The 27,830-nt window shown below is 39.3% G+C and overlaps 1 protein-coding gene across 1 annotated transcript in view; it reads right to left on the bottom strand.

Annotated features, from left to right (window-relative positions):
• Positions 1–24,149, bottom strand: part of sh2d1aa (SH2 domain containing 1A duplicate a) — a 56,340-nt gene extending 32,191 nt beyond the window's left edge. The window contains exon 1 of the mRNA XM_072595296.1: positions 23,928–24,149. Coding sequence (XP_072451397.1) covers positions 23,928–24,061 — 134 coding nt within the window. The 5' untranslated portion in view covers positions 24,062–24,149. The remainder of the gene's footprint in view (positions 1–23,927) is intronic.
• Positions 24,150–27,830: the final 3,681 nt, after the last annotated feature.

Genomic DNA, 27,830 nt, shown 5'->3' on the forward strand with positions numbered 1-27,830 from the left:
GCTTGTTCTGCCTGCTTCCCTCTAAAATGCAAGCACTTCCCTCTGTCTGCATACCATTCATTAGCCATCACTCTTATAAAGCAATGTGAGGGGAATTGAGAGGTGCTGGAGATAACATAGTAAGAAATCAACTCAGTACAATGTCTGCCAAGTCTCTTAAAGAACCTCATCAATGTTGTCAGTACTAACCTCATACTCTCTGCTCACATCTCCACCCTCTCTGCTTTCACGCAACCCCAACACAAACCACAGTGACTGCACGACGGGTCACTCTACCTTCTTTCCCTCTCAGATACACAATCACTACTTTAGTGACCCAAATTTCCCAATATCTCACACCTTGCATAGGGAATGTTTTACCATGATAATTACATTTAAAGAACATGGTCAATTCCTTCTCAGAATCTTCTTTTGAATGGGAGAAGATCATATATATAGACAGGAGGTTATGACCAGGAGAGAAGCCTGTGTGCGCACATTCCACCCCCCTACGCGCCCCCCACCCCCACACCCCTCCCCCCAAAAAAAATGCAAAAAGTAAGTTAAGGGCCATGGCAGTCTTTAGAACTGCAGGGTTTTTTTCAGCCATTCAATGCTTTGAAGTTTGAGTTGTGTTAAACTAGACGCCATAGCTTGCTGATGGCTTCTTCTGAGAAGAGGAAGCACTTGAGAAAGCACTCCTCTGTGGAGCTGGAGTTGGATCTGTTTTCTGAAGACTCACTGGGGCTTTAGTGTGCAAACAGCCCTCCTTCTCATCACTCCTCCCAACTGCTCGGGCCATCTCCTCTCTTTTTGGTTTCTCCCCTCACCCCGAGTCCCAAGGGAAGCACCCCAGCAGACCTTTAATGAGTGTGAAAAAACTGTTTTGAAGGCAGTTAAAAACACTGCAGAACCACTTAAAACATATGTTCAAAAGTCAGAATGAGCATTCATAGATCAATAAAATCTATATAAATCTGCATCAATAAAATTGTGAGCAGCATGGTGGCTCAGGGGTTAGCATTGCTGCCTCATAGTGACAGGGACCCAGTTCAATTCCAACCTTAGGTGACTGTGTGGAGTTTGCACATTCTCCTGTGTCTGCGTGGGTTTCCTCCCACAGTCCAAAGATGAGCAGGTCAGGTGAATTGGCCAAAAGGAAATGCAGGGTTAGAAGTAAGGGTGGGAGGATGGGTCTGGTTGGGATGTTCTTTGGAGGGTCAGTGTGGACTTGATGGGCTGAATGGCCTGCTTCCATACTGTAGGGAGTCAATGAAAAAACTGCCTTTTCACCTAAAAGGAGTTGTGGATGAACTTTTTCCAAATAAGGTTGGAGATGAATCTTTCCTGGGTGATAGTGTCACAAACCAATGATTGGGCTTATCATGCAGCAAGTTCAAGGCAGATTACTATCTTAAAATGGTGCTACAATTAGCCTAAATTAAAGAGATTAATCAACCTTGGACTGCTTTACTGCAGCCCAATTCAAATGGTGGGTGATAGACTTAAAAATATAGAAAGAGCACATTTGCAGCTCCTGCTGTCCAGGACATTAACACATGCCAATATGTTTCTAGGCCAGTTCTACAATCAAGGTATTATATTTCCACAACTGAATCAGTTCAGTTGTATTTCTATTGCACTGGTATTGAGATGTCTTACAGATGTTTTGGCGAGCATAAGATGCAATTCGGTTACGTTTTCCCTGATTAATACAATCTGAAGACCTTGCTTCTGATACATGAAAGAAATTAGTGGGATACGTTTGCAATTATTTACCGGCACACCTTTTAGCTTTTCTCCCCGCATCACAGGAAAACACACTTGAAGTATCTAAAACTGCACTTTTACAGTTTCAGATTTAGAAATCTCTGAGAAATATCTGGAAATGTACGTGGGTTCTAAGAGTACAAAATATATTTCCCCCAGGTAACTTTGGGGTATGCCCCACAGGGACTTTTCTTCTGTGTACTTATTAAACTGTGAAGAAGCAGGGTCATTTGAGCACTCAGGAGACAGCTCTCCTTATTCAGTTTTGAGAGTCACTCCAGGCCTGAGTTCAATGCTCAGAAATATAAACTCTGGCCAATGAAATAACTGGTGAATTTTTGGTGGTGATGACAGAAGATCTAAAATCTTGAGGAGCAATGGCTGCTTCCAGGCTAAGTATCTTTCATAAAGACTTCAGTTTTCTTTAAGCACACATGAGGAAACCACCCCACGTATTCATTACTGCATCATTTTGTTCAAAATCAGAGGCTCTTTTGAACAACTGAAGGGAAACCCATAGAACTGTGTGGCAAGGAGAAATGAGCAGAGAATTTGCCTTTGGGAAGGTCAAAGAACAAAGAAAATTACAGCACAGGAACAGGCCCTTTGGCCCTCCAAGCCTGCGCCAATCCAGATCCTCCATCTTAACCTGTCACCTATTTTCTACAGATCTGTATCCCTCGGCTCCCTGCTCATTCATGTATTTGGTCTAGATACACCTTAAATGACGCTATCGGTGCCCACCTCTACCGGTAACATATTCCAGTCACACACCACCCTCTGCATAAAGAACCTTCCATGCATATCTCCCTTAAAGTTTTTCCCTCTCACCTTGAACTCATGACCCCTAATGATTGAGTACCCCAATCTGGGAAAAACCTTCTTGCTATCCACCCTCTTTATACCTCTCATGATTTTGTAGACCTCAATCAGGTCCCCCTTCAACCTTTGTCTTTCTAATGAAAATAATCTTAACCTACTTAACCTCTCTCCATAGCTAGCACCCTCCATACCAGGCAACATAATGGTGAACCTCCTCTGCAGCCTCTCTAAAGCACCCACATTCTTTTGGTAATGTGATGACCAGAACTGTACACAGCAATCCAAATGTGGCCAAACCAAAGTCTTATACAACTGTAATATGACCTGCCAATGCTTGTACTCAGTATCCCATCTGATGAAGGAAAACATGCCGAACGCTTTCTTGACCACTCTATCAACCTGCGTTGCCCCCTTCGGGGTGCAATGGATCTGAACACGCAGACCTCTCTGTGCATCATTACGACATCAAACTTAGTAGATAGCAGTGAAACCAGAACTGCCTATAAACATGCATCTTAATTGCACATAGCATCAACTTACTTATAATACTGAATTTTTGAAGCAATCGTGTAAATATCCTTAATGCAAAATTAATATAAGTTTCACTTTAATAAGACTATTGGTGTGCATGAAGATGTCTCAAGATGTTACATATTAATGAAGAAAGTACATAACAATTGGTGATGTGTTTACTTTTGCAATGGCATCAAAGCAAACATTTGAACTCAATGAATGATTATTCCAGGTTCAATTTTTCTGCCCATTGCTCCATTTTGGAGTTTGCAAATGGTGCCAGTCATGCTGACATGTCATAATTTTATTCAGGTCACAAAGTTGCTCATTTAATTGAGAAATTTAGTGATGAGTAAGCGTGATTCCTCATGAAACTGACTCTATTTCCAGTTACCAACCTTGATTGAAAATCCAACCCCACACATGACTCCAAATCCATAGTGATATAGGGCAACTCTTAACTGAATCGTAAAATAGCCTAGCATGCCACACAATTGCACTCAATTAGCTGGTTATTCACCACCTTCTCAAGGACAATAAATGCTGACCTTGCCAGCTATCTCCACAAATCATGTATACATTCTTAAAAAATGACATGAAAGTCATGCCAGACTCAGAAGGATTATAGATTCACACCTCCACCACAGAAAACAATCGAGACTCACTCTCTTCTGTATATTAAATTGAGGTCTTGTCTGTCTGTTCCAGTCATATAATTTGAAGAAGAGTGGGAGTTTTTACATCAATATTTTTCTCTCAATGCACTAGAATAGACAACTGATCATTTATCCCATTGTTATTTTTTGACATAGCCTAAAATTGCTGCACTTCAAAATAATTGATTGAATATGAAGCACTGAAATTATTCTGCGAAACATTAACACCCAGATTTTTCAGTTGAACTAATGAGGAGGCTCACAGTATCATGTTTTTATGGAGTAAATCAGATAGCAACCTTCAATAGCTGCACATATGAAATTAAGTGGGTGTAACTCATAGTTACTGTCCAATTTATTCTGATCCTCCACAAACTGCACTATAACCGTATCTCATAATTGATTCAGCATTCAGAGTATGAAACTGCAGTTCTTAACCACCACGAACATCAGAAAAATTTAGGGTTGACGCATTAAGATGGAAATAACGTTTTTCAAAATGTGTTAAGTCTTAATTAGAATTAAAGAATCACAAACTGTAACAACCTCTTATTACAATTTCCATACAGACTGATAACTTACCAAAAAGAAATTCAAACTTCTAGTTGATCGCTGAAAGGATGATGCAGCAAGAATTCATGTTTTAAAGACTCTTACCATGACAAAGATTAAAATGTTACTGATTAAACACTATTTTTGCTGGTAACTTCTACTTAAACTGCAGAACAAAACTTTTTCCCTTTTACTTTTCATGCAACCAATAAACCTGCTTAACCTGTAAGTAGAAATACAACGTCCCAGAAACAGCCCAAGATGATTTGCTTAATGGTTTGCATCTGTGCTTTTCCCGTCCCAGCCAGATAACATTTCCACTCAGAATTGTGTTTCATTGTAATATTTTTCTGGCAATTCTATCCACAGTTCCAAGCCAGACAGATCTTCCAGGTTTGTTTCCAATTCTCACAAATTCAGTCTTTACCAGCTACATGAGAGCTACCTGCCAGAGAGATCTTTCATTTCAACTCTCTAGCCCTCTTTCCCAAAGTCAGTAAGACTGCCTTTTCTAAATTTTAGGATATCTGTATAGAAGCCTGGGCCTGGAACTAAATTTTCCTAGCCCTTGATCAACATGGGCATTGGTGAGTCAGTCAGGGGGAAATATACTGAGATCAGAAAAATGATGTTCTTGAAGTTGGTGTCTGATTTTCCACTAAAAGTCTGAATGGTGAGGTAACAATCTCAACAGTGAGTAGCAAGATACCTTTTGCACGCTTATGTGCCTGCCTCATTTATATGCAGTTTGCTCCTCTCCTCCACCCAGGAGAACCTAGACAGCAATAATTCCCAACATGACAGTCAAAGCAGGTACCTGACACCTTCTGGCTCCAATCTTGATCACAAGTCTCCAACATCAGCAACCATCTGCACCTCCAGCCACAGAGATTAGCATCAGGCACACAGTAGAGTCGCTGCATTGTCATGATGTATCTCCAATGCATTTGAAATATCATTACACCCTACATTACTGCACTTTGCAATGCACTGACAACTTTAGCAAAGGCATAGATTTTACGGATTTAAGCAGTGTGCACCTCAGGGCTGTTCACTTGCTTTCTTAGTACTCACTACCTTTGTGCCTACTTGGATGTTCACAGCACCTCTGCCTTGCCTTTTTGCATTTTGCTGCTCTATTCAGAGCCAACAGGCTCACAGTACCTCTGTCTGGTCTTCCCTCTAATGCAGACACAAAAGTGGATAGTTTGCCATGGTTGTCGTCAATGATCAGTCAAGAAACTGAACATGTTGCTCTAAGGCAACATGTCACATCAATCTCTTATCTACAAAATGTGCCAGTAGTTTACTCAGCAAATAAACTGCAGATGTTCCAACCAAGTGGGCATGTCTCAAACGTCTGAAGGGAGTGGTCCATCAAGTCAAGGAACACTGTTTTCAATAAGAGGCTACTGGTACAGTAGGTCAAGGGCATTGTCCAATGGATTAGACATGGTTAGTTGGGAATTGGAGGTGATCAGTGGTTTCATATCACTACAGTCCAAAGGGTAAGTCCTGCAGGTTGTATGCAACCAAGCTGTGGATTAGCAGTAAGGAGAAAGTGAGGACTGCAGATGCTGGAGATCAGAGCTGAAAAATGTGTTGCTGGAAAAGCGGAGCAGGTCAGGCAGCATCAAAGGAGCAGGAGAATCGACGTTTCGGGCATAAGCCCTTCTTCAGGGGCAGTAGCAGTAAGTGGATTAGCAGTAAGTCAGCCAGGAGGCTGCACAAAGGTCAGTAAGGGGTCTGATCATCACCAGCCTAGTTCTGACATGGGTATAGTGCATCACAATGGTTGTCATGACAAACCTATACACCAGGACTCAACAGGTAATGTAGAGAATTGAAGAAATAAATAAAAGATTTAGGTGGGATCATGAGGAATTTCACAACTGATGAGGTTGAAAGAGAGTACAATAAAGAACAGCCCGTCATGCCCACTGGACTCAAATCATTAACCCTCTCTCTCTCTTTCTCTCTCTCTCCAGATGCTGCCAGATCAGCGGAGTTCTCCAGCACTTTGGTTTTTGTTTCAGATTTCCAGCATCTGTAACTCATTCTTTAATAAATAAAACAAAGGAACATGAAGGTTTCAAGGGGGAGGGATCACTGAGACTAATAAACTGAATCTGCAACGCATTCTGCAAAAAGCAACCTAAACTGATTCCATTCTCATCCAAACTGCAAATGGGCAACAGAAATTTAAAGATATATGTCGCCAAATCTGGGTGTTTTGATTCTGTCTGAGCATGTGAGCTCTACTTGTGAGTAAGCTGAGGCCCTTCAAGTGGCAATTGGTTAAACCAAATACTTACACACAATGGGTTCAAAGATCTGTAATCAGACACTTGGCATGTAAAAGACTTTTGTGGCACAGTGGTACTGGCTCTATCTCTGAACCAGGAGATCTAGGTTCAAATCCCACCCACTCCCGAAGTGCATAATAATATTTGAGTAGTTTGACTGGAAAATAACTCCTGTTTGTGAAACACATGTAGTGGGACACAAATCCTGGTCATGTGCAATTGTGACCATGTTACTGGTCATTACAAATTGATCAGAATCATCTCTGAGAAACAAAATAAGTAACCTCAAAAGTGCTACTTAGGAACCAATATTCACAAAGCCAATCCATGGTGTCATTTGCTACACAAGGAAGTAGAGCTGAGTTCTTCTCATTTTGAACTATAAACAGTCGTCAACATATTATTCTATGCAATGCTCCCTTCGGTGATGGCAGGAGTTGACGGTGGGGTCAAATTTTCAGTTATCCTATCTCACACTTGCAATCAGCTACTGTATTTGTGCAACATGATGTGTTTATCAGAATAAAGTCCACTGTGTCCAAGGTCTATGTGCAGACATTTCAAGAAAGAGTTGGATAGAGCTCTTAAGGATAGTGAAATCAAGGGTTATGAGGATAAGGCAGGAACAGGATACTGATTGAGGATGATCAGCCATGATCATAATGAATGGTGGTGCTGGCTCGTAGGGCAGAATGGCCTGCTCCTGCACCTATTGTCTATTGTCTATTTCATGGTTACCCTTATCCAAGCCCTCCATGTTGCAGTGTTTGATGTGAATGCTGACTGCTCATCTCACTGAGGATCTGTTATGTTTCTGACATTCCCCACCAAGGTTAATTAGAGCTGTGACCAGGGCTTCCTGTCATTGTGGCTACCTTGCAAACCTGCACAGAGAAATTAAGAAGAAACAAGCACAAGACCACAAGCAACCTCTGGCAGCTGCCAAACAGCCTATACACAAAGGACAGACAGCTGAAGGTTCCTTCAGGATACAGAGGAGTTACAGGAGATGCAGAATCTATTTTCCTCTGTGCCAATCTCTCTAGATGAGTGATGCACACTGCCATCACAGTATGAAGATGTTGCAGGACACTATCACAGAATTCTGCCATCTGAAATGGGATTTGTGAACTGATGGGATAGGCCGCCATCCTATCCTATTTATTGTCAAAATTACAACTGAGCTGAATCTTAATGCAGTTGGCTGTTTCTCAAGATCCACTAGGGACCTGTGTGACATGTCTCAAACCTCAACTCACACGTGTATCAGGACTGTTACTGGTGCAATTTGTGACAGATCATGCCCGCTCATCCTGTTTCCCTACACAACTGGAGCAGGTAAAGAGGGAATGTGATGGATTCAGAAAAACTGGGAGAGTGGCAGCAGTCTTTCAAAAAGCAAGATGAAGGCATTGAACAGGAGGAATATCACCTTGTGCATGACAGAACACAGTGCATGAGATACTGCATGCCAGACAGGCCTTAACTGACATCCAGTTCCAACAGATGGGACTTGGTGAAGTGATTATTCATTGACAGTAAAATTATTATTGAAAGACAAGGAGCTCCTGTTTATTTTCCCAAAAGCAAATTCAGCTTTATTCTTTTTTTTATTGCTTTTCCTGTTGAACAGTGGAAGTTAATGATTGTGATGTAAACTGTGGGATTTAATATCATTTATTGTAAGCCTGGGACTCTGGTATTTTAAGTTTGTAGCCTTTGGGTTTCCTATGTGTCTGAAGTTAACACTTGTAAGTATTTCTGTAACCATGGTGATCTCTTGAGCTAGAGTGAATGTGCTTGTGTTTGTTTCTGCTCAAATGGCCATAAATGTTTGTCAGACATAATGAATGGCATTCTTCTGTCACTGATCCCAATGTTAAGGCAGGATCTTGAATATTTAAATCATTGATGTAGACAATTAATACTAATCATCTCTAATAATCAGTAAATGTAATTCTATACATGAAAATTTACAATAAAACACAGCCGAACATGAACATTTTCTTTCTTTGAAAACCTGCTTTGATGGTCTGGTTAATTTTACTTGTTGCTGTCCTGACTAGATATTTTTAATCAACTTGTTTAGACATGTTATGATCCACCTTGGAGCAGTTGGGACTTGAACCCAACTATCCTTCGAATACTGAGGTGAATTATAGTGTTCCTTCTGCCACACTGAGGAAACTAAGTCAGTACAGTTTGACATGAAATCTGTGCTCTTACAGATATCCATGACTCAGTATGTTATTGAATGATATACTTTAACCATAAACCATGGAGGAAGCTGTTAGCTCTTTTTGTTATGGAATGGCATCAAAAAGCAATAAATGTTCACTTATAATGTTTCTCTTTTGCACTAATGACGGCCAACAATCATCAAAATGTGGGTCACAGTTCACAAAAAGACAACATACATTAACTTCCGCACTGTTAAAAAGAGATCATAGCATTAAAATACCATAATAATAATAATAATACTTGCTTTTGTTTGGCAGTTTATCACATTACATGATTTAATGTTCCTCACAAAATGAATTGCTTTTAAAGTGCAGTCTGGAAGCTAAAATGATGTAGCTTATTGAGACTTTAAGGTCTGTTTCACAAGAGCTGTCAGTCTTTGTTTTGCAATTCGAGTCTCCTCTTCCACTCTTAATGTTGTTAAATATTAGAAATTACACAAATCATGTATTCAAAGTAAATTTATTTCATTTAAATAAAAGATAGATTGCTACCTCAACAGTTACTGTTCCCAACTTGCATCTTCAAAGCTTACTTTGACAACAAGTCTTCATGACTGTTATAATTATCCAATATTTAGAAACAATCCCTCCATAGGTTGATTTTCTACTTATGACAAGACTTAATGGGAGCATAACTTTTTTTAGACCTTCCTTGCACCTGGGGGAGCAAATTAACATCTACCACAAAGGGTTTCAATTGTTTTTTAATGGGTTAATGCCTTATTACACAAATGAATTTCATACCCATTAACATGTTTGCTATTAATGTTCTACTTTGTGATTTCCATCCATTAGAATTTAAGCTAATACTCAAGCCTTATGCCTTCTTTTTTTATATGAATAATGTTCTTGCTTCTTATTATTCAAACCGCTCCACTGATCATAAGCTTATCAGGCAATCTTAATCATATAATTAGTGAAATAATACACTGATGTAAAAAAAAATTAACATTCTTTTTACAATAACATTTAAAAGAATAATGCACCTAAGCAGCAACTAAGTTGTAAATAATACATAATTCTATGTATTCTATGTTAATTATGCAATTTAAAACTCAATATATTATAAAACTAAAAGCAATACTCTATTAGAGCCGTTATTTAGAACATGTATTTTCTGAGGTAACTGTATTTCAGGCTTCTTACAGTCTAATTCAGTCTCACTTTGCCCGAAACGTCGATTTCGAAGCCTGAACTGCTGTGCTCTTCCAGCACCACTAATCCAGAACCTGTAAAATTGGTGCTCCATCTGACTTAAAGATAGAATGGAAGAAATCTTATGCCTGCAGTAGACTGACTGCACAAAATTAAGTGCAATTAACAATTTATTCAATTACATAACACCCTCAGAAAAAAATGAAGACACAATGTATTATGTTTTCTGAATGAAATCTTATGGAATAATTTCAAAATATTGGACAATTCTAGCTCCAATGAAAGGTTTGCTATTAAGGTGTGTTTTATCGATGCAAATTGGAAGCATTATACTGGAACATGGATATCATGAATTTGTACTTTTTTTTGCGAAATAGAAATCAAAAAAGTGTAAAGCATGCAATACAATTGAAAATAGAGTACAAGCCAACTTTTGGAAATTGAAGCATAAAGATCAACAATATCCAGCAGCACACTTCACAAAATCCCCATTTAAATAGAGACGGTGCATGAAAGAAATTATTCTTTTTCAAACTGCTGCTTTTTCGAATGTCAAAAATCACACAACACCCAGGTTATAGTCCAATAGGTTTATTTGGAAGTAAAAGCTTTTGGGGCGCTGTTCCTTCATCAGACAGCTACCTGATTAAGGAGCAGCGCTCCGAAAGCTTGTACTTCCAAATAAACCTGTTGGACTATAACCTGGTGTTTTGTGATTTTTAATTTTGTCCACCCCAGTCCAACACCGGCACCTTCACATCATGGCTTTTTCTAATGTTATGTAGGTAATTCAGTAAGAAGATTTGAAAGTGTTTGAAAACTTTAGCCAATGCTTTTAGCCTATCTCTTTCTGGCCAATCAGTGCTAACGAAAGTTATCATTAGTTCCCAAGAACCGTAGACTTCTCAGTCAACAGAGAGAGCCAACTAGTGGCGATTTTAACCTGAAGGTCAACACACCTTAGCTGAGAAGGCAGGATCTACACTATTGCTGTCATTCTGCACACCCAAACTAGCCAGCGAACTCCAGAATTTCACAATTTTCCGAGTGAAGGACCTCATCTCATTTTTGTCCTAAGTTGTCAACACTTCAATGTAAGGCTATTTCTTCTAATTCTAGAATTATCCGGCCAAGGGAATAACCTCTCACTGGCTACCCAGTCAAGCAGTCTCAGAAACTCATAATCTCCAATGAGATTACTACATTATTCTAAACTTCAGAAGCCAAAGATCCATTGTACTCAATTTTTCCTTCTCTCATCGCAGAAGCCAGCCTAGTGAGCTTCTGTTGTTCCTCTTTATGGCAACAAATCTTTCTTGAGTAAGGAGACCAAAATTGCACACCAGTACTCCACAGCCTTTTATAATTGTAGCCAATTTCCTTCATTTCGCATTTGTAGAAAGCAAATTTCTTTGAACACTACCATTTAAGAGTTTTTATCATTTAATTTTTTTTTTATTCTTCTTCCGACCAAAGTGAAAAATGTCATATTTCCTCATATCATATTCCATCTACTACCTAATTGCACTTATTTGGTTTAGGTATAGCATTCTTGACTCTAACTCAAAAGGTTACACATTCAAGTCTTGTTGGAGACTTGAGTAAATAATCTAGACTGACATTACAGTGAATACTGAGGAAGTGCAAGTAGAAATGCCAACTCATATTTTCTGAATGTTATTTCTGGATTCATCAAGAAACAATTACAACAGGGACTATACTGCAAAAGTACTTAATTGGTTGTAAAATGCGAAGAGTCCCTAGGACATAAAATACATTCCCATAAATGCCTTCTGCTGTTTTAATGGATCCCTTCACATCTGTTATTAAATAACCGGTGACTGAGTCAGAAAAGTTCCAAAGCATAGTGAAACAATATATATGACTAATTGTTTCCTTCTCATGATCTTGTATATATGCTAAAAGTCATTAGTAACAAATTGGGTACATAATCACTGTGCAAGGATAGATGGAAGATGTACATCAGGACCAGGCCAGAATTGCAATGAAACTGAATCTAAAAGAACTACCTCCGAAGTTGAAATTTTGTTGGGGCAATTACTGTGTCTGGAATCCTCCAAAAAAGTCCCCAACTCTGAGTTAGAATTAGAAATTTCAGAAGTTCCTGATTAACTTAATTTTAATTGTTACACAATAAAGTTTTACTCCTGGGTAACTATTAAACTGAAACACCAACGCAACACTGTCTTGAACCCCTATCCCATGATCATCACCTCATCAGACCTGGCAATGAATCCTCCAACCTTACCAGACGTGACACCCCACCTCTCACCTGTCATCAACCACCAGACCCAAGCCCACTCAACCCAACACCTGACCCAGTCCCAGCAGCCCTTCTCTGACCCAATTCATTGGACCTCTCCAACCAAATCCCTTGAGCTGCCATTAGTACTCACCACATTTTCCTTCTCCCAGCTTCCACCCTATTCCCCCACATCTAACAGGCACCCTGAACCCCTCACTAACTTGGCACCTAATCCCCGACAAGCTGCCAGCCCACCTATCACCCACACTTATTTTACATATTCATCTTCTCACAGTGACATTCTAAAGAGGTTACAGGGTATTTAAATCTCAAAATCTAGCTCTTAGAACAAAAAATGGTGTGTGATAACAAGACCGATTCTCTCTGTTTTCATGCATTCAAGGATGCCTCAATCCTGTTTTAGAATAGAAAAGTCCCGGTCAGGAAATTTGTGGGGATAATTCATCTAAATGTGTCTTTTTTTGTGCAATGAGGATTACAAATAGTTTCCCACAGCTTATTTAACACCACTGGAAAAATCACACTTTAGCTTAGTCCTTCGGTGTTAGATGTAACACTTTCATTTTATATATAGATAGCTTAAAATGTTTTGTCGAGACAAGTCAACTTCAAAAGTTCAAATGTCTTGAAATTAATATCTTTAAATAGTAACAAATGGTTAACATATTCATATGAAATTCCATTTCAACTAAGGCACAAAATTATTTAAAAATGAATACCTAGCTATCTCAATCTTAAATACACTCAATGATCTGGCCTCCACAGCCTTCTGTGGCAATGAATTCCATAGATTCACCACTCTCTGGCTGAAGAAGTTTCATAATTTACGAAATTTGAAAACAACACCATCATATTGGCCACTATCATAAAACATGCAAAGTTGGACAGTCATGATCACTGACGTTGCAAAATGGAACATGACACTGCTACTCCTTTAACAAGGTTATTTTGACCTTGGTTATTTTTTGAGAGGAGTCGTAAAGGCAGACGTTGTGAAATGTATGAATTGGCTACGTTAATAATGGCTAACAGACGCTGCCTACGTCAACAATTAGAAAAGGCTTTCAGGTTTTATTTTAAAACACTTGTGCAACGAAAGGGAGTAGCCAGTTCTCGTATTTAAGGGTTTTTTCTAGTTAGTTTTAGCTGGAGATCCAAAGAAACAGCTCCATGCTGATCCTCTTGCTCTCTGACATCTCTCTCCTGTAAGAACCTGTATTTGAATCTACCATTTTTCCAAGGATGTTGCAGGAAATGGAACAACTCTTTGTTAAGTTGCGTTTTCATTTTAGAAATTTACAAGTTCGCTGATGACACTACCATAGTCGGTCAAATCTCAGATGGCGACGAAACAGACGACAGACGTGAGGTGGAAAACCTGGAAAAATGGTGCACTGAGAACAAACTAGTTCTCAAAGCCGGCAAACCAAGGAACTCATTATTGACTTTTGTTGGGATGTTACTCATGCCCCCCTACACATTAACAGCGCAGAGGTGGAATGAGTGGAGAGTGTCAAACTCCTGGGAGTGGTCATCCACAACAAGCTTTCTTGGACCCTTCATGTGGACACACTGGTTACAACGGCCCAACAACGTCTCTTCTTCCTCAGGCAGCTGAGGAAATTTGGCATGATAGCGAATACCTTTGCCAACTTTTATAGGTGTGCCATCGAGAACATTCTGTCTGAATGTATGTAGGAAAAGATTTGCTAACACATGATAGGCCCACAAAAGCGAATTGGCCAAATTGCACCAGAACACCCAGAATTCCCGAGCAGCTCACGAACTGGGTCAGACGGTAGGCAGACAATGGAATATACTTTCAAGCTCCCATCAACATGACAAGAAGCTCAAAGCCCTAAGGGCAGTTTCACAACCCAGCAACAGCAAAGCCACACAAAGACTAGGACAGACAGACAGGCACCACAGGACAACGGAAGCACCTCACCACTCCAAAAAAGACTTTAACACCTACCTGTGAAGATGAATGGAACCATGATCCTGTCAGGATGTTGCATTGTGTGAAGGAACAGGACATTCATCTGATAAACTGTTTTCCAATTAGCACCCTTGCAACTAAATTACTCCATTTTCAGAAACATTGTATCTTTCCATTTCTTAATCAGCCTCATTGTGCAGCCTTACTATAAAACTGGTCTTATCCTCAGCTCTGGGAGGAGAAATCAAACTCTCTGTGCAGACTGTCAGTTCTGTGTCAGCTCATCTGTTTTCTCCTCCAGCAATATCGCTTGCAATAAACTGTTTGTCAATTTCACTTCAAGCTGTATTTTGTGATCTCTAACCTACTGGGCAAATTTCTCCAACAACGTATCACTACCTGGTATGGCAACTGTACCATTCATGATCATAGACTGTTTCAGAGAGTGATGAACTCGGCCCAGGCAATCATAAAGGCCAACCTCCCATCTACAGAATCCATCTCCCAGGCTTACTGTCAAGGAGAGGCCACCAGCATTCTCAAAGATCCATCCCATCTTGGTAATGTTCTTCTACAACCTCTACCATCGGGGAGAAGGTATTAGAAGCCTGAACACATGCACTGGCCAGTTTGGAAACAGTTTCTACCCTACTGTTGTTAGAATACTGAATGGACTCGCAAACACTTAACATTCGCCTGTACCTGTTTACCTATTATTTACTTATCTAAGTGATCTGCCTGCATTGCTCACAAGACAAACATTTTCACTGTGCCTCGGTATATGTAACAATAAATTCTAGTCAATTCAAATAGTTATGGTATTCTAAATTTGGTTTTATTTTGTTCTTGTGTAAATAAATTATTCTTTTAACACTGGGTGGTTTGACCAGCTGTGTCGCTCCTGGAATATTCACCTGATATCTGCTGAAAACAACTAGTACATTAAGGTTCTGGGCGATCTTCTTAAAATGTCGTGAGGAGGTCTGGTCTAATCCATAACAAACATTTGAAGAGGAAGAAGAATGTCTCCCTTATAAGAGATAATTATATTACTGCATGTTTGTATGGTATAATATGACTTTGTCCCAGTTGTGAGCACCATTGTCATTCTTATGCAAATAGATAAAACACGCAAGATTGTGAGAATAACCAGCTCTAGTTTGATGCATAATTCCAAGCTGCTTTACTACGGTGGCATGGAGGCTCAATGGTTAGCAGTGTTGCCTCACAGCACTAGGAAACTGGGTTCAATTCCATCCTCAGGTGACTGTGTTAAGTTTGCACATTTTCCCTATGTCTGTGTGGGTTTCCTCCCACAGTCTGAGGATGTGCAGGTTAGGTGGATTGGTCGTACTAAATTGCCCATAGGGTGTAGCATGGATTAGGCATGTGGAATGCAGAGCTATGGGATAGGGTAAGGGGTGTGTCTGGGTGGGATAGCTAGTATGGAGGCCCAGTCTGGACTCAATTGGCTGAAGGGCCTGCTTCTACACAGTAGGGAATGTATGTTTCTGTTGAAGAGTGCTCATAAGTCTTATGTTGTTTAAGAAGTATATATTTCTAGAAATGTTCCTATTGTATGGACTGCTATGAAATGCAGCTTAAACATTTCTGATGCTCTGCTGTAGATCATTTCTTGTTTTGAAAGGTGACTTGTGAAAAAACAAAGCAATAAATAGATCCAATTGTCCGAGAAAACTTTCATATTCATCGCGCTTTGATAGAAGTTAGTTGTGCCTCTTTTATGTGTTAAAGATAGCTGAAGTGTGGTATTACTAAATTATGTGGGATTCATAAAGAAACAACAATATATAAGAATATAAGAAAATAAGAACCAGGAGCAGGAGTAGACAATTCAGACCTTAAGCCTGCTCCACCATTTAATTCATAGCTGATCTGATTGTGGCCTCGACTCCAATTTTTTTACACTCTCCCCATAGCCCTTCAACCCATTACTAATCAAAAATCTGTCTATCTATTCCTTAAATTTATGTTATGTCCCTGTATCCACCACACTCTGAGGTAGACCCACAGATGCATACTCCTTTGCAAGCAATTTATTTTTCATCTGTTTTAAATCTGCCACCACTTATCATAAAACTATAACTTCGTGTTCTAGATTGCCCCACAAGAGTAGAAACCTTTTTACATCTGCTTTGTCTGTCCCTTTTAGCATCTAATGCACCTCAATTAGATCACCTCTCATTCTTCTAAACTCCAAAGAGTATAGGCCGAAACTGCTCAATCTCTCTCTTCATAAGGCAAACCTCTCAGCTTTGGAATCAATCTAATATTATTTCCTCTGAACTACCTCCAATATAACAGCATCCGTCTGCAAACAAGAGGGCGAAAACTCTACACAATACTCGAGGTGCAGTCACACTAATATCTTGTACAGTTGCAGAAACATTTCTCTACTTTAATACTCTATTCCCTTCTCAATAAACGTCAAAATTATAGATTTTGCTTTCCTTATTATCTGCTGTAGGTGCAAAACAGTCTCCTGCGATTATTGCATGAGGACACCCAGATCCTTCCCTGTCAAAGCACAGTGATGTTTCTGTCCAATTAGACAATAAATTTCCTTTCTATTCTTCTAACTAAAATGGATGATCAGACCTTAAGATTATTGTTTAAAAATGCAAAATATCAATCAGGTTAAGAACATATTTGAGGAAGGGTCTTATCTAGAGAGGTTTGGTATATTTCATCAATCAATTATTTGTCAAGGAACAATAGTTTGACATAAAATTCAGAATCCTTGTCTCATTTTCAAAATTAAGGAAATAATTTTAATGTACCCTGTTCATTGGGAAACTGATAAAATTGGGTTCAAAATTATGGCACATTCTATCCAGTTTTGTGTGCCATCAAATGAGCACAACTTACACAACTAATTTGCTTGAAATAATATTAAAAGGTGCTAATTTCTCAAGTGCAATGAAATTATATATAGAACATAGAACAATACAGCATAGAACAGGCCCTTCGGCCCTCGATGTTGTGCCGACCTATGAATACTTAAAGTACAATCTCTATTTAACATTTCTGGCTGAACATTTTCAACAGTCCTGAATGACTACAGATTTCATCAAATATGCAAAATATTAAACTAGACATAATTTGCTGAGACATGCATCCTTTTAAAACTGTATTCACCTTAAAGCCTGACACCTATTTTGCTTATCCACAGATAGCCCATTTGTTACATGAAAAGCTTGACTCAACTCCCTAGTTCAAGAAAAGATCATCCTTACATCTTACACATTAAGTATATTCTATTTCCATACATCTCCAGTCACCTGTGAATTTCAGTTATGAACTAAATTTAATTTTTATTACACAGTGAATTTTCTGTCTCTTGACACTTGCAAAAATATTTCTATGCATCAACATGGAACATGAAGTCTCACAACAAAGTACAATACTCAAACGATTATAGATCCATGAGTGTGGCAACTGGTCTCTGAGACACAACTGCAAACTGAATACAATCTAAAACCAAAAGATGACACCAAGAACACGACCAGGAAGAATAACAACCCAAAACTAACTCCTGCTCACTGCTGAACAGCTGAGTTGAGCAAAGTTAACTACAGAACAAATTAAACTGATGGCAATACACAAGGAAAAGATTGTGCTTTTTTAATTCATTCATATGATGAGGGTGTTGTTGGCTAGAACAGCATTTATTGCCTGTTCCAAATGGCCCAGAGGACAATTGAAAGTCAATCACATGGAAGCCAGACCAGGTAAGGACGGCAGTTTCCTTCCCGAAAGGACATTAGTGATATAGATGGGTTTTCCAACAATCATCATCCTCTGACTCTTAATTCCAGATTTCTTTTATTGAATTCAAATTCCACTATTGGATCCAATATTATCTGGGTCTCTGGATTGACAGTCCAATAATAACTCCTCAGGACCATTGCCACCCCACTAATTAGCGAGGGTCCCTGCCCTTGATCACTATCCAGTGAATCTTTGTCAAGTTGGGCACTTTGATCATCAAACAAGAACAGAAACAGACCTGGCTGCAATGCACTGGTCAGTCAATTGTCAATGTGAACCATATGAGAAATGATCAATTGAATCAGTATTAGATGGCCAGTAACAATGACAAAATTCCAATCCAACCTTAAGTATCCAGCAGAGTGCTTGGCGAAGAAATGATAACGGACACGGCACCAGATAGACTGAAGTCTGATCAAAGGGCACAACCATTTGAACACTAAAAAAATCATGTAACTGAAAGTGGATCAACACATCATGTGTCTACACTCCTTTAAAGCAGAGATTCTATTAATATCAATGTTATTCTAAGAGAACTGCTATCATGATTTTATTGATCAATTTTCTCTCTTTTCTCTAAAATACCAATTTCTGCTGCAAGATTGGCAACACTGGTGTTCCAGTAAATGGTCTCATTGCCCAACCTTCATTTGTGAGGCTAGTAATGCTCTTCATGGGCAATAACACACTTATATCCAATCTTGTTCTAACCAGACATTAACACATTCACTTTGCAATAAAAATTCTTGAGTAGCTATCATTGCTTTAAGCAAGTTGTTGATTTTCTCCCTTCCCTACTTAAGGACATTGAGTACTTTCCGACTTAAATACAGCATAAGTAAATCTCTTTTATTTAGTACAATTTTAGCCATACTGACCTTTTGTACATTCCCATTTTAATCACTTCACCTTTATCATTGCCTCAGTTGTCTAGCTCAAAAGCTCTTGATACCTCCAAAAACCTCTCGACCTCTCTAGCTCTCACAACTTCTGTAAGATATTTTAAAATTATATCTCTTTGATCAAATCACCTGTCTTAATATCTCCCAATGTCGTCTGGTGTCAAGTTTTTGTTTGATGCTAATTCCTACAGGGATTGACAGAATAAATGAAGGAAGATGTTAGGAGGAGGTGTCTAGAACCAGCGGACATAATCTCCAAATAAAACATAGCCCATTTAGGACAGAGATGAGTACATTCTTCACTCAGACAAGAGAAATCTTTGGAATTCCATGGGCATGTGGAGATTCAAGTACTGATTACATTTAAGACAGAGACCAATAGATTTCTAGATATTAAAACTATCAAGATAGAGGGATAATGTGGGGAAATGGCATCACCCAAGATCTAACTGAGTGGCTGAGCGAGCTGACAGAGCCAAATGTCCCATTTAAATTTTCTATTACAACCCTGTAAAACAACTTTTTGTTGATTCACTATTAAAAGCCCTATGTAAATGCAAGGTTATGTTGAAGTTATCAACAGCAAAAAAATGTTTTCTGCTTTAACTGTAAACAAATGTAATAAATCCATCATATAATTTACCATTACCTCGAATTCAAAAATACTTGGTTTGAAATTAACATGTCACTGTTGTAATTTGAAATTGATGGTAATACAACAATAATAGATTTGCCTTCAAGAGACATAAAATTTTACAATTTCCTAGAAGTGATGGTTTATTCAATCTTTTACTTAGGGCTTGAGCACTGAAACTGTCTGCACAATATTTTTGATTTCCATTTGTTTGGCAAATGCAGGCTTTGAGTTATATTGTGATGAAAATTTCCTCCTCAACAAAAATTTGATGGTTCTCTCAATTTAGGTTAAAATTGAAGTGACTTTAAAATATATGTGACTTTTACAGAACACAGCTCCATCCATTCAAATTGCTTCTACTATTTTTTCATCACAGATCTTTTTCAATTCTACCGTTTACCTGATGTGAACTGATCCTCCAATTCAACTACCACAGCACACAAACGCTGTCAATTAATCGCACAATACGCTCAAAACGCCAACTGCTGTCAATCAGTTAAAGGGACGACAAACACAGAGCTCAGTCTGGTACAACGACTGTACAATTGGGATATTCACATTGCTAAAACCACTGATTTCAGGTGGGCTGTTTCTATTTAGCATGAAAGTTTCTGTCAGTTTCAGGACAAGGCACATGTTTTAATCTGTCTGAAAAAAATAGTAGATTTATAATAGAAGCAATGCACATTTTTACAAAACTGTAAAATGTAGTAGCAAACTATGTTGAAAATGATTACATGTCTAATGTTTTATATTTAGCTACATTTTCAAAACAACATTTGAAAATGTTTATGGCTTATTTTTGAAAGAAACTGTGGAATGTATCATATATAAAAGGACTGCTTAAGACAAAGCAGCTAGGTATAAGTTTTCAGAACAAAGTGATTCCTTTGATCTTCAACAAGAAAAAGTCCCTCTAAAAAGCCAAACGTCTATCTATTTTTACAGAAAAGGAAGACAAGTGTTAATAACAGATTTTTGTTTTGTTCTGCTCAGTTCTTTCACTAGAGTTATTCCTTCATAACTGTTCTGCCCACAGTGACGATAGACTAATACTGGAAATTGTTTGGTCTGATAGACATTGGTGTGCTTTTAATTTGGTAGACACAAAAAAGGGACGTTTTAGTTAGTGAAACTACTGAATGATTTATGAACTACATTTTTGACAAAAAGCAGAACACTCTTGTATTCGAATGCATAGTTAAGTTCACTATTTTATGCCAGGCAAGCTTGAGGTTGAATATATGCTAATCAGTGCCACGGATCAATCATTTTATTTTATATCCTCACTGCCCAAAGGACTGAAAAGACTGTACACTGCAAATATATGCTTCCCTGTTTAATAAATTTGTCCAAGAATAAAATCTTACATATGATTAAACAGCTAATAATTATTAATTCCAAATAAGACAGATGTCATTCGGAGTCCAAAATCAAAGGGTATTACAGCTAAAATTAATAGGTTTTGAAGGATTCCAAATTCCCAAATGTTGCCAAAAAGAAGTGAAACAAAATTATTACTCCAAAATGGTTTCTCTTTTCTCAGTTGTACAATTCCTCATTTTAAGCTGAAAAACTTATTAGATGTTGAGTTTCCTCAGGCAGAATAAACACAACAAAATCTACTGCAATATTTAATTCTGTTATTAAAAATTTTGATGGGAATTGAACACTCACATGTGGATACTAAAATTCTTTTGATGGTGCAATGGTATCTTTTTAGTTGAAGAAGTTTGAATTAGAACACTTCTTTAAATTGAGAGAAGTGGACTATAGACTACTTTCAAAATTTATATTCATGTATTCATTTGTATTCATATTGGACATTGTGCAAAGTAAAAGTAAAACCTTATTGAAATTTTGAATGGCAATTTCTCCAGTATGGTTTATGATGCCCTAGGAGAAAAATGAAAAGAAAAGCTTAAGCTTCACAGTCTTGAAAAAGGCATGTCCTCTACAAGCACAGTCGTATGCTATTTAATAACTATTTACATGAGAATCTCCTAGAAATATTTTGAAAAAGTTAAATAAACCAAATTCAAAGTAAATCAGGAAATTATCAGCAAGGATATAAATAAAAAGTTAAATTTCATAAATTATCAAAGTTTGTGAAGATCTGCCAAGAGATGTTTTGGGATTATTTAAAATGCAATTTCTCACAAAGGAGGCAAAGACTGAAGGAATATCCCGAAGTGAGTTATATTGGCCTGTCCCAGCCTGACACAGATTTTTTTTTCTCTGATTCCTCTCCAGTGGAGCATGATATAAAATGTTAGTGCATCAATGATAGGACATGGTGGAAACAGAATCATCTCTAATTTTTGAATAACTCACTGCTCAAACTCATAACAGGAAACAATTCCAGAGGTCAGCCAGCACACATGGAATATTTCTCCAAGGAATAGTAGCTTCAGAAGATGGAAGGAGAGAAAATAACAAAATTATAGCAGTTGAACATATTATCCAAAATGTGAAGAAGTTACCCTCTATTTCAAAAACTGCTATGCAGTTACGAACCAATTTTGATTGATTTGTGGCTTGACCATATTTTTCTCTCATTTTCCCTATCAGTGAGAAACCAGCCCCCAACACAAGTAGCAACAATCAATTTTAGGCCTCTCTGGTATTGCTTACTTAGCAATTTAAAATATGATCTATCTTGACATATCTTAAACTGCATAAATTTAAAAGCAGTTTTGCGGACAAATTTTATAAACTTGCACTTCTGTCACCCAGCAAGAACTTGGACACAGAGGTCAGCTTGTTTTGCAAGGCCTCTCTAAGGTTAGTTTTGGGGGAACATTCACTAAACAGTGAGGAAAACTCTGCACAGTTCACTGTAGATACTTTTCCCTTCTTTTTTCCTAATTAATCTGTTCAAAATGTTATTACATACCTCTACAGCAGGTGGGACTTGAACCTGGGCCTCCTGACTCAGAATAAGAGACAGCACCACAGAAACCCTCATAATTCACTGTATATACAAACTCTAACTTCAAGCTGCATAATTCAACGATCCAAGCGCTAAGTGGAAAGAAGGCTTATCATGTTTGTACTCTGCTTCGATGGATTTTGCTTCTTGCGGATTATGAAGCTCACTTCCAGGGTTCCCTCTGCGAGCAGAAGGCAATTTCCTTGCCTTCTGCTTCTTCCCTCATCTTTCACGTTTTGATGGAGAGTGATGGGAGGAATCCCAACCAAAGCATTAATTCAGGCAAAAAACAGAAAATGCTGGAAATACTTAGCACGTTCCACACCAAACACCGTTCCTAAGAAAAATCGTTTAACTTAAAACATGAACTTAATTTCTCTCCACAAATGCTGTCTGACTTGCTGTGTGTTTCCAGCATTTTGGGTTTTTTTCCTGAGGATTCCAATAGCCACAGTACCAGTGCGAGAAATACTCAGTGGGTCAGACAGCATCTGTGGAGAGAAATTGAGTTCATGTTTTTGATTTTGCATTTCTTGATCGTTTCCTGTCTCAGATGTTGATGCACCTGCTGTGTGTGTTTTAACATTTTCCATCCAATTGCGACTTTCAAGTATTTGTCTGTTTCTTGTTATTTCTTGCAATGCTTCACGTTGCTCCCCTCCAGGCAGTTCAAAACTGCAGATTATGCACAGGCCAAATCAGAATGCTAGGCAAAAGTGAGGGCCGCAGATACTGGAAACCAGAGTTTAGATCAGAGTGGTGCTGGACAAGCACAGCAGGTCAGGCAGCATCCGAGGAGCAGGAAAATCAAAGTTTCGGGCAAAAGCCCTTCATCAGGAAAGGCTTTTGCCTGAAACGTCGATTTTCCTGCTCCTCGGATGCTGTCTGACCTGCTGTGCTTTTCCAGCACCACTCTGATCCCAATTCAGAATACTGGCGGCTCGGGGTTGGTGGGGGGGGGGGGGGGAGATTTGAGTTGTACTTAACCAGTTATTATCCGTTTTAAGGGAGACATCGGACAAGTAAAACTTACATTTGGTTTGCCAATTAGGTGGAAGGGACAAATCCTATGAAACAAGATGCGCTGGCGCTTGGACCCGGATCCACAAGCAGTGGATCCAATCCCGGACTAACCCAAGTAAAACGTTCCCAATTGGATTAAACGCAGAACTATACGCCGGTGGCAGTGAGCAGTTAACAATTTCACATCTAAATTATCACGTTTAAGATTCGCAAATCGCACGTATCTGAATGGGCGTTTTCTCCTTTCTGCACTCACTCTATCCCGGGGTAGGGGGAGAAACTTCCAAAACAATATTTAATGGGAGAGATTCACTGTACGCGATATAGTGACAGTGTGGATTTCTGCAGCGGCTCTGAGCGAGGTTACAATGCCGGTACGGGAGCTGGGGTTCTGGGTGACAAGGTTTTTGGGTACTTACAGGACACACAGGCAGTAAACCCCTGGCAGAGACTCGCTGTCTCTGATCAAGTAACTCCCGTCCTTGCCATTTCTGCACAGCAACCTCTCCCCGACCTCTCGGTTGATTTTCCCGTGATAGATTGGATGATCCATTTGTGCTCGCTTTCGGGGGGGGCCGCCAATGAGTGGAATCGGTTTTGCTTCTACGAGGCTCAAGTCACGGATCGAAGTGGATGCTCACTTTCTGAAACCTCCAATCTTGCTCTGGCCTCTTTCACGTGCACCTCTAAACAACACGTCACTCTCAGGCGAGGGGGTGGTGTAAGGGAAATGATCCACAGTTACAATCCCTCTCTTACATGCCCTTAGAGAAAGAGAGAGATACCTTGGACTTCACAACCCAGTAGAAACTTCATCATTTACCCACCAAGGCCTTACCACTTTCCTGAATTTGGGAACTGCTCTCACCCGGTTCCCCTGAGACAGGACTTTCACAATCCCTGAACATTGTGGGCGATGGCAGGTCAGTTGGTAAAATACGTCAAGTGCCATTTTCCACCTAAAGTTTTAACAACAAGGCGTTAAAAATGAGCTGCAAGAGGTCTATTTGCATTGCTCTGTAATCTCACACAAAAATATAGACTGCTGAACAAACTAGGTAGGCCTGGCAGCATGGGTGGAGAGAGAAACAGAGTCAATGTTTTGGGTCAATTGGTAACTTATTGAGTTGTTCCAGCAATTTCTGGTTTTGTCTCTGATTTCCAGCATCTGCCGTTCTGTTTTCTCAAAGCAATCTCACCTCATTCCTAAGAGTGCTATTTCCCAATGCAATGGAGAGAAGCTCAGCAGTGAGAGTTCCTGAGTCAGACTGGGTATGTGTGGTGGCTCCAACACATTGGTTTGCTCCTTCAGGCCTTCATCTCAGGGCATACTTTGAGGGCAGCGACTGTCTGGATCCTTTCTCCACAGGGACTGACACTGGACATGCACTAACAGAACTACATCCTCATGACACATCTCTGACTCACTTACAAATAGTTCACCAGCATTTTGGAGCTCACCAGCATCACCAGCAACAGTTCAAGCCTGCACTTTGGAGCTCATCAATTGCAATGCTGCTGCCAGACCACTTTGCACACAGGGACAGGGACCCATCTCATGGATTAGTACAGGATGCATCCTAGGGCTGTTAGTTTGCTCTCTTAGCACTCACTCACTTTTCTCTTGCTTTGTTGCTCACAGAAGCTCTGCCTTGCCTTCCTGTTTTTGCACATTGGCACCTTACTCCGAACTTAGGGCCTCTCAGCTTTTCTGTCTTGCCTTCTAATGCAAACACAAAGCCAGGCAGCTTGTCATGGTTGCTAGCAATGATCAGTCAAGGGGGCAGACATGGTGCTGTCCAGCAGTATGTTACGTTAACATCACACTTGTAGCATGCACCAGCAGCTTACACAGCAAACACATAGAATGTGCTTCAAACAAATCTAAGAAGAATAATCCACTACCATTTCCAGGAGATTGGCTTCAGACAGGGAGCACCAGCACAGTTAGTCAAGGGATATCAGTTCAGGCACTTGGACATAGTCTGTCTGATGCTTTGGTAATTAGGGTCAGGGGCTTCATATAATCACAGTCCAGAAAATGGGGCATAGTCTGTTCAGTGGGTCCAGTGTAACCATTCCAGGGAATAGCCGCACATCAGTCAGGAGCCTGTACAGCTACCAGTCAGTTATCAGTCAGAGCTGTGCTTCCATATCAGTCTGAGGGAGTGGGCCAGAGTCATTTCAGGGGTCTGTTCAATGAAAGTCAAGGAATGTAAGGGATGTTATCAGGGTCACTACTGTGATGGATGCATTGGGCAGTAATTGTTGGTATTGGAGACAGAATAATGGGATGCAGAGGAAGTAATAGCTGTGAAGAGGGCCAACTCAATACTGGAAGATGAAACGTCATGGAAGAGCAAGGGGAACTGGTGAGAAGGGTTCAGCAATGGCTTTGATGATGGTGCAGTGCATGATTACATTTGGCATAACTAAACTGCCTAGGATTCAAAGGGTAAAGCTGGGGTATGAGCAGCTAATTAAAATAGTTGGGTTTGACTGTGGGGTAGCTCAAAGCACTTGGGTTGTACAGGAAAGGAAAATAAAACTTTGAGGAGGATGTCACCTAGATTAACAATAACAAAAATTGGTTTAGAAATTCAGGAGGTCTGGCAGCATCTGTGAAGTGAAAGCAGAATTAACATATTGAGTCCAATTTCTGCTTTTACTTCAAACTTCCAACATTCACAGTTCTTTGTTTTGCCTAGATTAACAGGCTGAGCCTATGTCTCACTGTGAAATGCGACCTGTTTACCTTTCACCCTCATTTAAATTGCCAGTGTGCAATCAAAATTAAAAATAGCTGCCACCATGCCCAAAGTGGACAGGCTAAGTACTTGTTCTTTCTCTGAGAGATGGGGCTGTACTTGTGGATCCTCAGAGGATCCTCAGCCTTTGCAATTTGTCCTACAGGTCTGAGCTACTTTCAGTTTGTTTGGATGAGAGTAAGGAGTGCACTATAGATGACCTGACTGACCTTGGAAACCATTCAAGTGGGTGGAACCAGGAAGGAGGTACTGTATAGTGAGGAGAACAGACACTGCTTTCTCCAACAAGAAGCAATTAGTTTAGATGGCTGGCATTACCTGCCGAGTGCCAAGGTTTGGAATGTCAGATCAAGACTAGAGAAGAAGGAGAGGATCCAGTCATGGTGGCAGGCAAAGAAAAGAATTTCTACATTGCCAATATGAGGGGCTAGACCAAAATTAGTAAATAAATGTCAAACATGGAAATCTCTAGATTATTACCTGAGCCATGAGCAAAGTGACAAAGAGCAAAGTAGTTTAGACAGATAAATGCATGCCTCAAAGACTGATGTGGGAAATATGGGCTCCAGTTCATGGAGTACTTGTTCTGGACAAAGTGAACTATATACCATTGGACGGTCTACATCTGAACCATGCTGGGGTCCATTTTTGTGTGAGCTGCATAACTAACAGTAGACAGACTTAAACTAGATAGTGGGAGAAAGAGATCTAGTTTGGAAGATGATAAAATCAATGAGTAGTGACAAGGCAAGAGACAAAGGTATTAATATGAGAAATGACAAATAGACAGTGACAGGAAGAGATAGAGAGTACATGCCTATGAATAAATTAATAGATAAGGCTAGAGGCTACACAAATAAGGAAAGGAAAACATCTAAATGTTCCGTCTATGAAAGTTTGTAATATTCAGAACAAAATAGCAAGGCAAATAGAAATAAATAAATTTAGACTGATAGCCATTACAACAAATTTGCTACAGGAGACATGAATTGGGACCTAATATTAAAGGGTACAGGACATTACAAAAGAACATGAAGCTCAAGCGAAATCATGCTTGATTCTATTAGTTAGTGATGGTATGAGCAAAACAGAGAAATATAACTTAAATTAAAAAGAAACAGGGTTTGGAAGCAGTTTCAGTAGAGATGGGAAATTATAAAAGCATGAAATCTCTTGTGACAGTGCTGTAAAGGCCCCCTAACAGTAACCATATAGTCAGATGAAGTATAAATGAAGAAACATTGGAGTTTGTCAGAAAAGTTCAGCAATGGGAATTTAAACCTATGTAAAAACTAGGAAAATCAGAAGGACAACGATAGTTTAAAGAAAGAGTTCATAAAATGTTCTCAGCAGACTTTCTTAGAGCAGCACGTACTAAAGTTGAACAGAGAGGTGACTGTACTTGACCTGGTATTGTGCAATAAGATGAGATTAATTAATGATTTCATAGTTAAGTTGCATCAAGATAGTACTCCTATAATAGTGAGTCTGGAGATCAATGGAAAACAAGGAGTTGGCAAATGAATTGCACAGGAAAGTTTCATCAGTCTTAAA

Source organism: Chiloscyllium punctatum, chromosome 25 (genome assembly GCF_047496795.1).
Source record: "Chiloscyllium punctatum isolate Juve2018m chromosome 25, sChiPun1.3, whole genome shotgun sequence".
Taxonomy (NCBI): domain Eukaryota; kingdom Metazoa; phylum Chordata; class Chondrichthyes; order Orectolobiformes; family Hemiscylliidae; genus Chiloscyllium; species Chiloscyllium punctatum.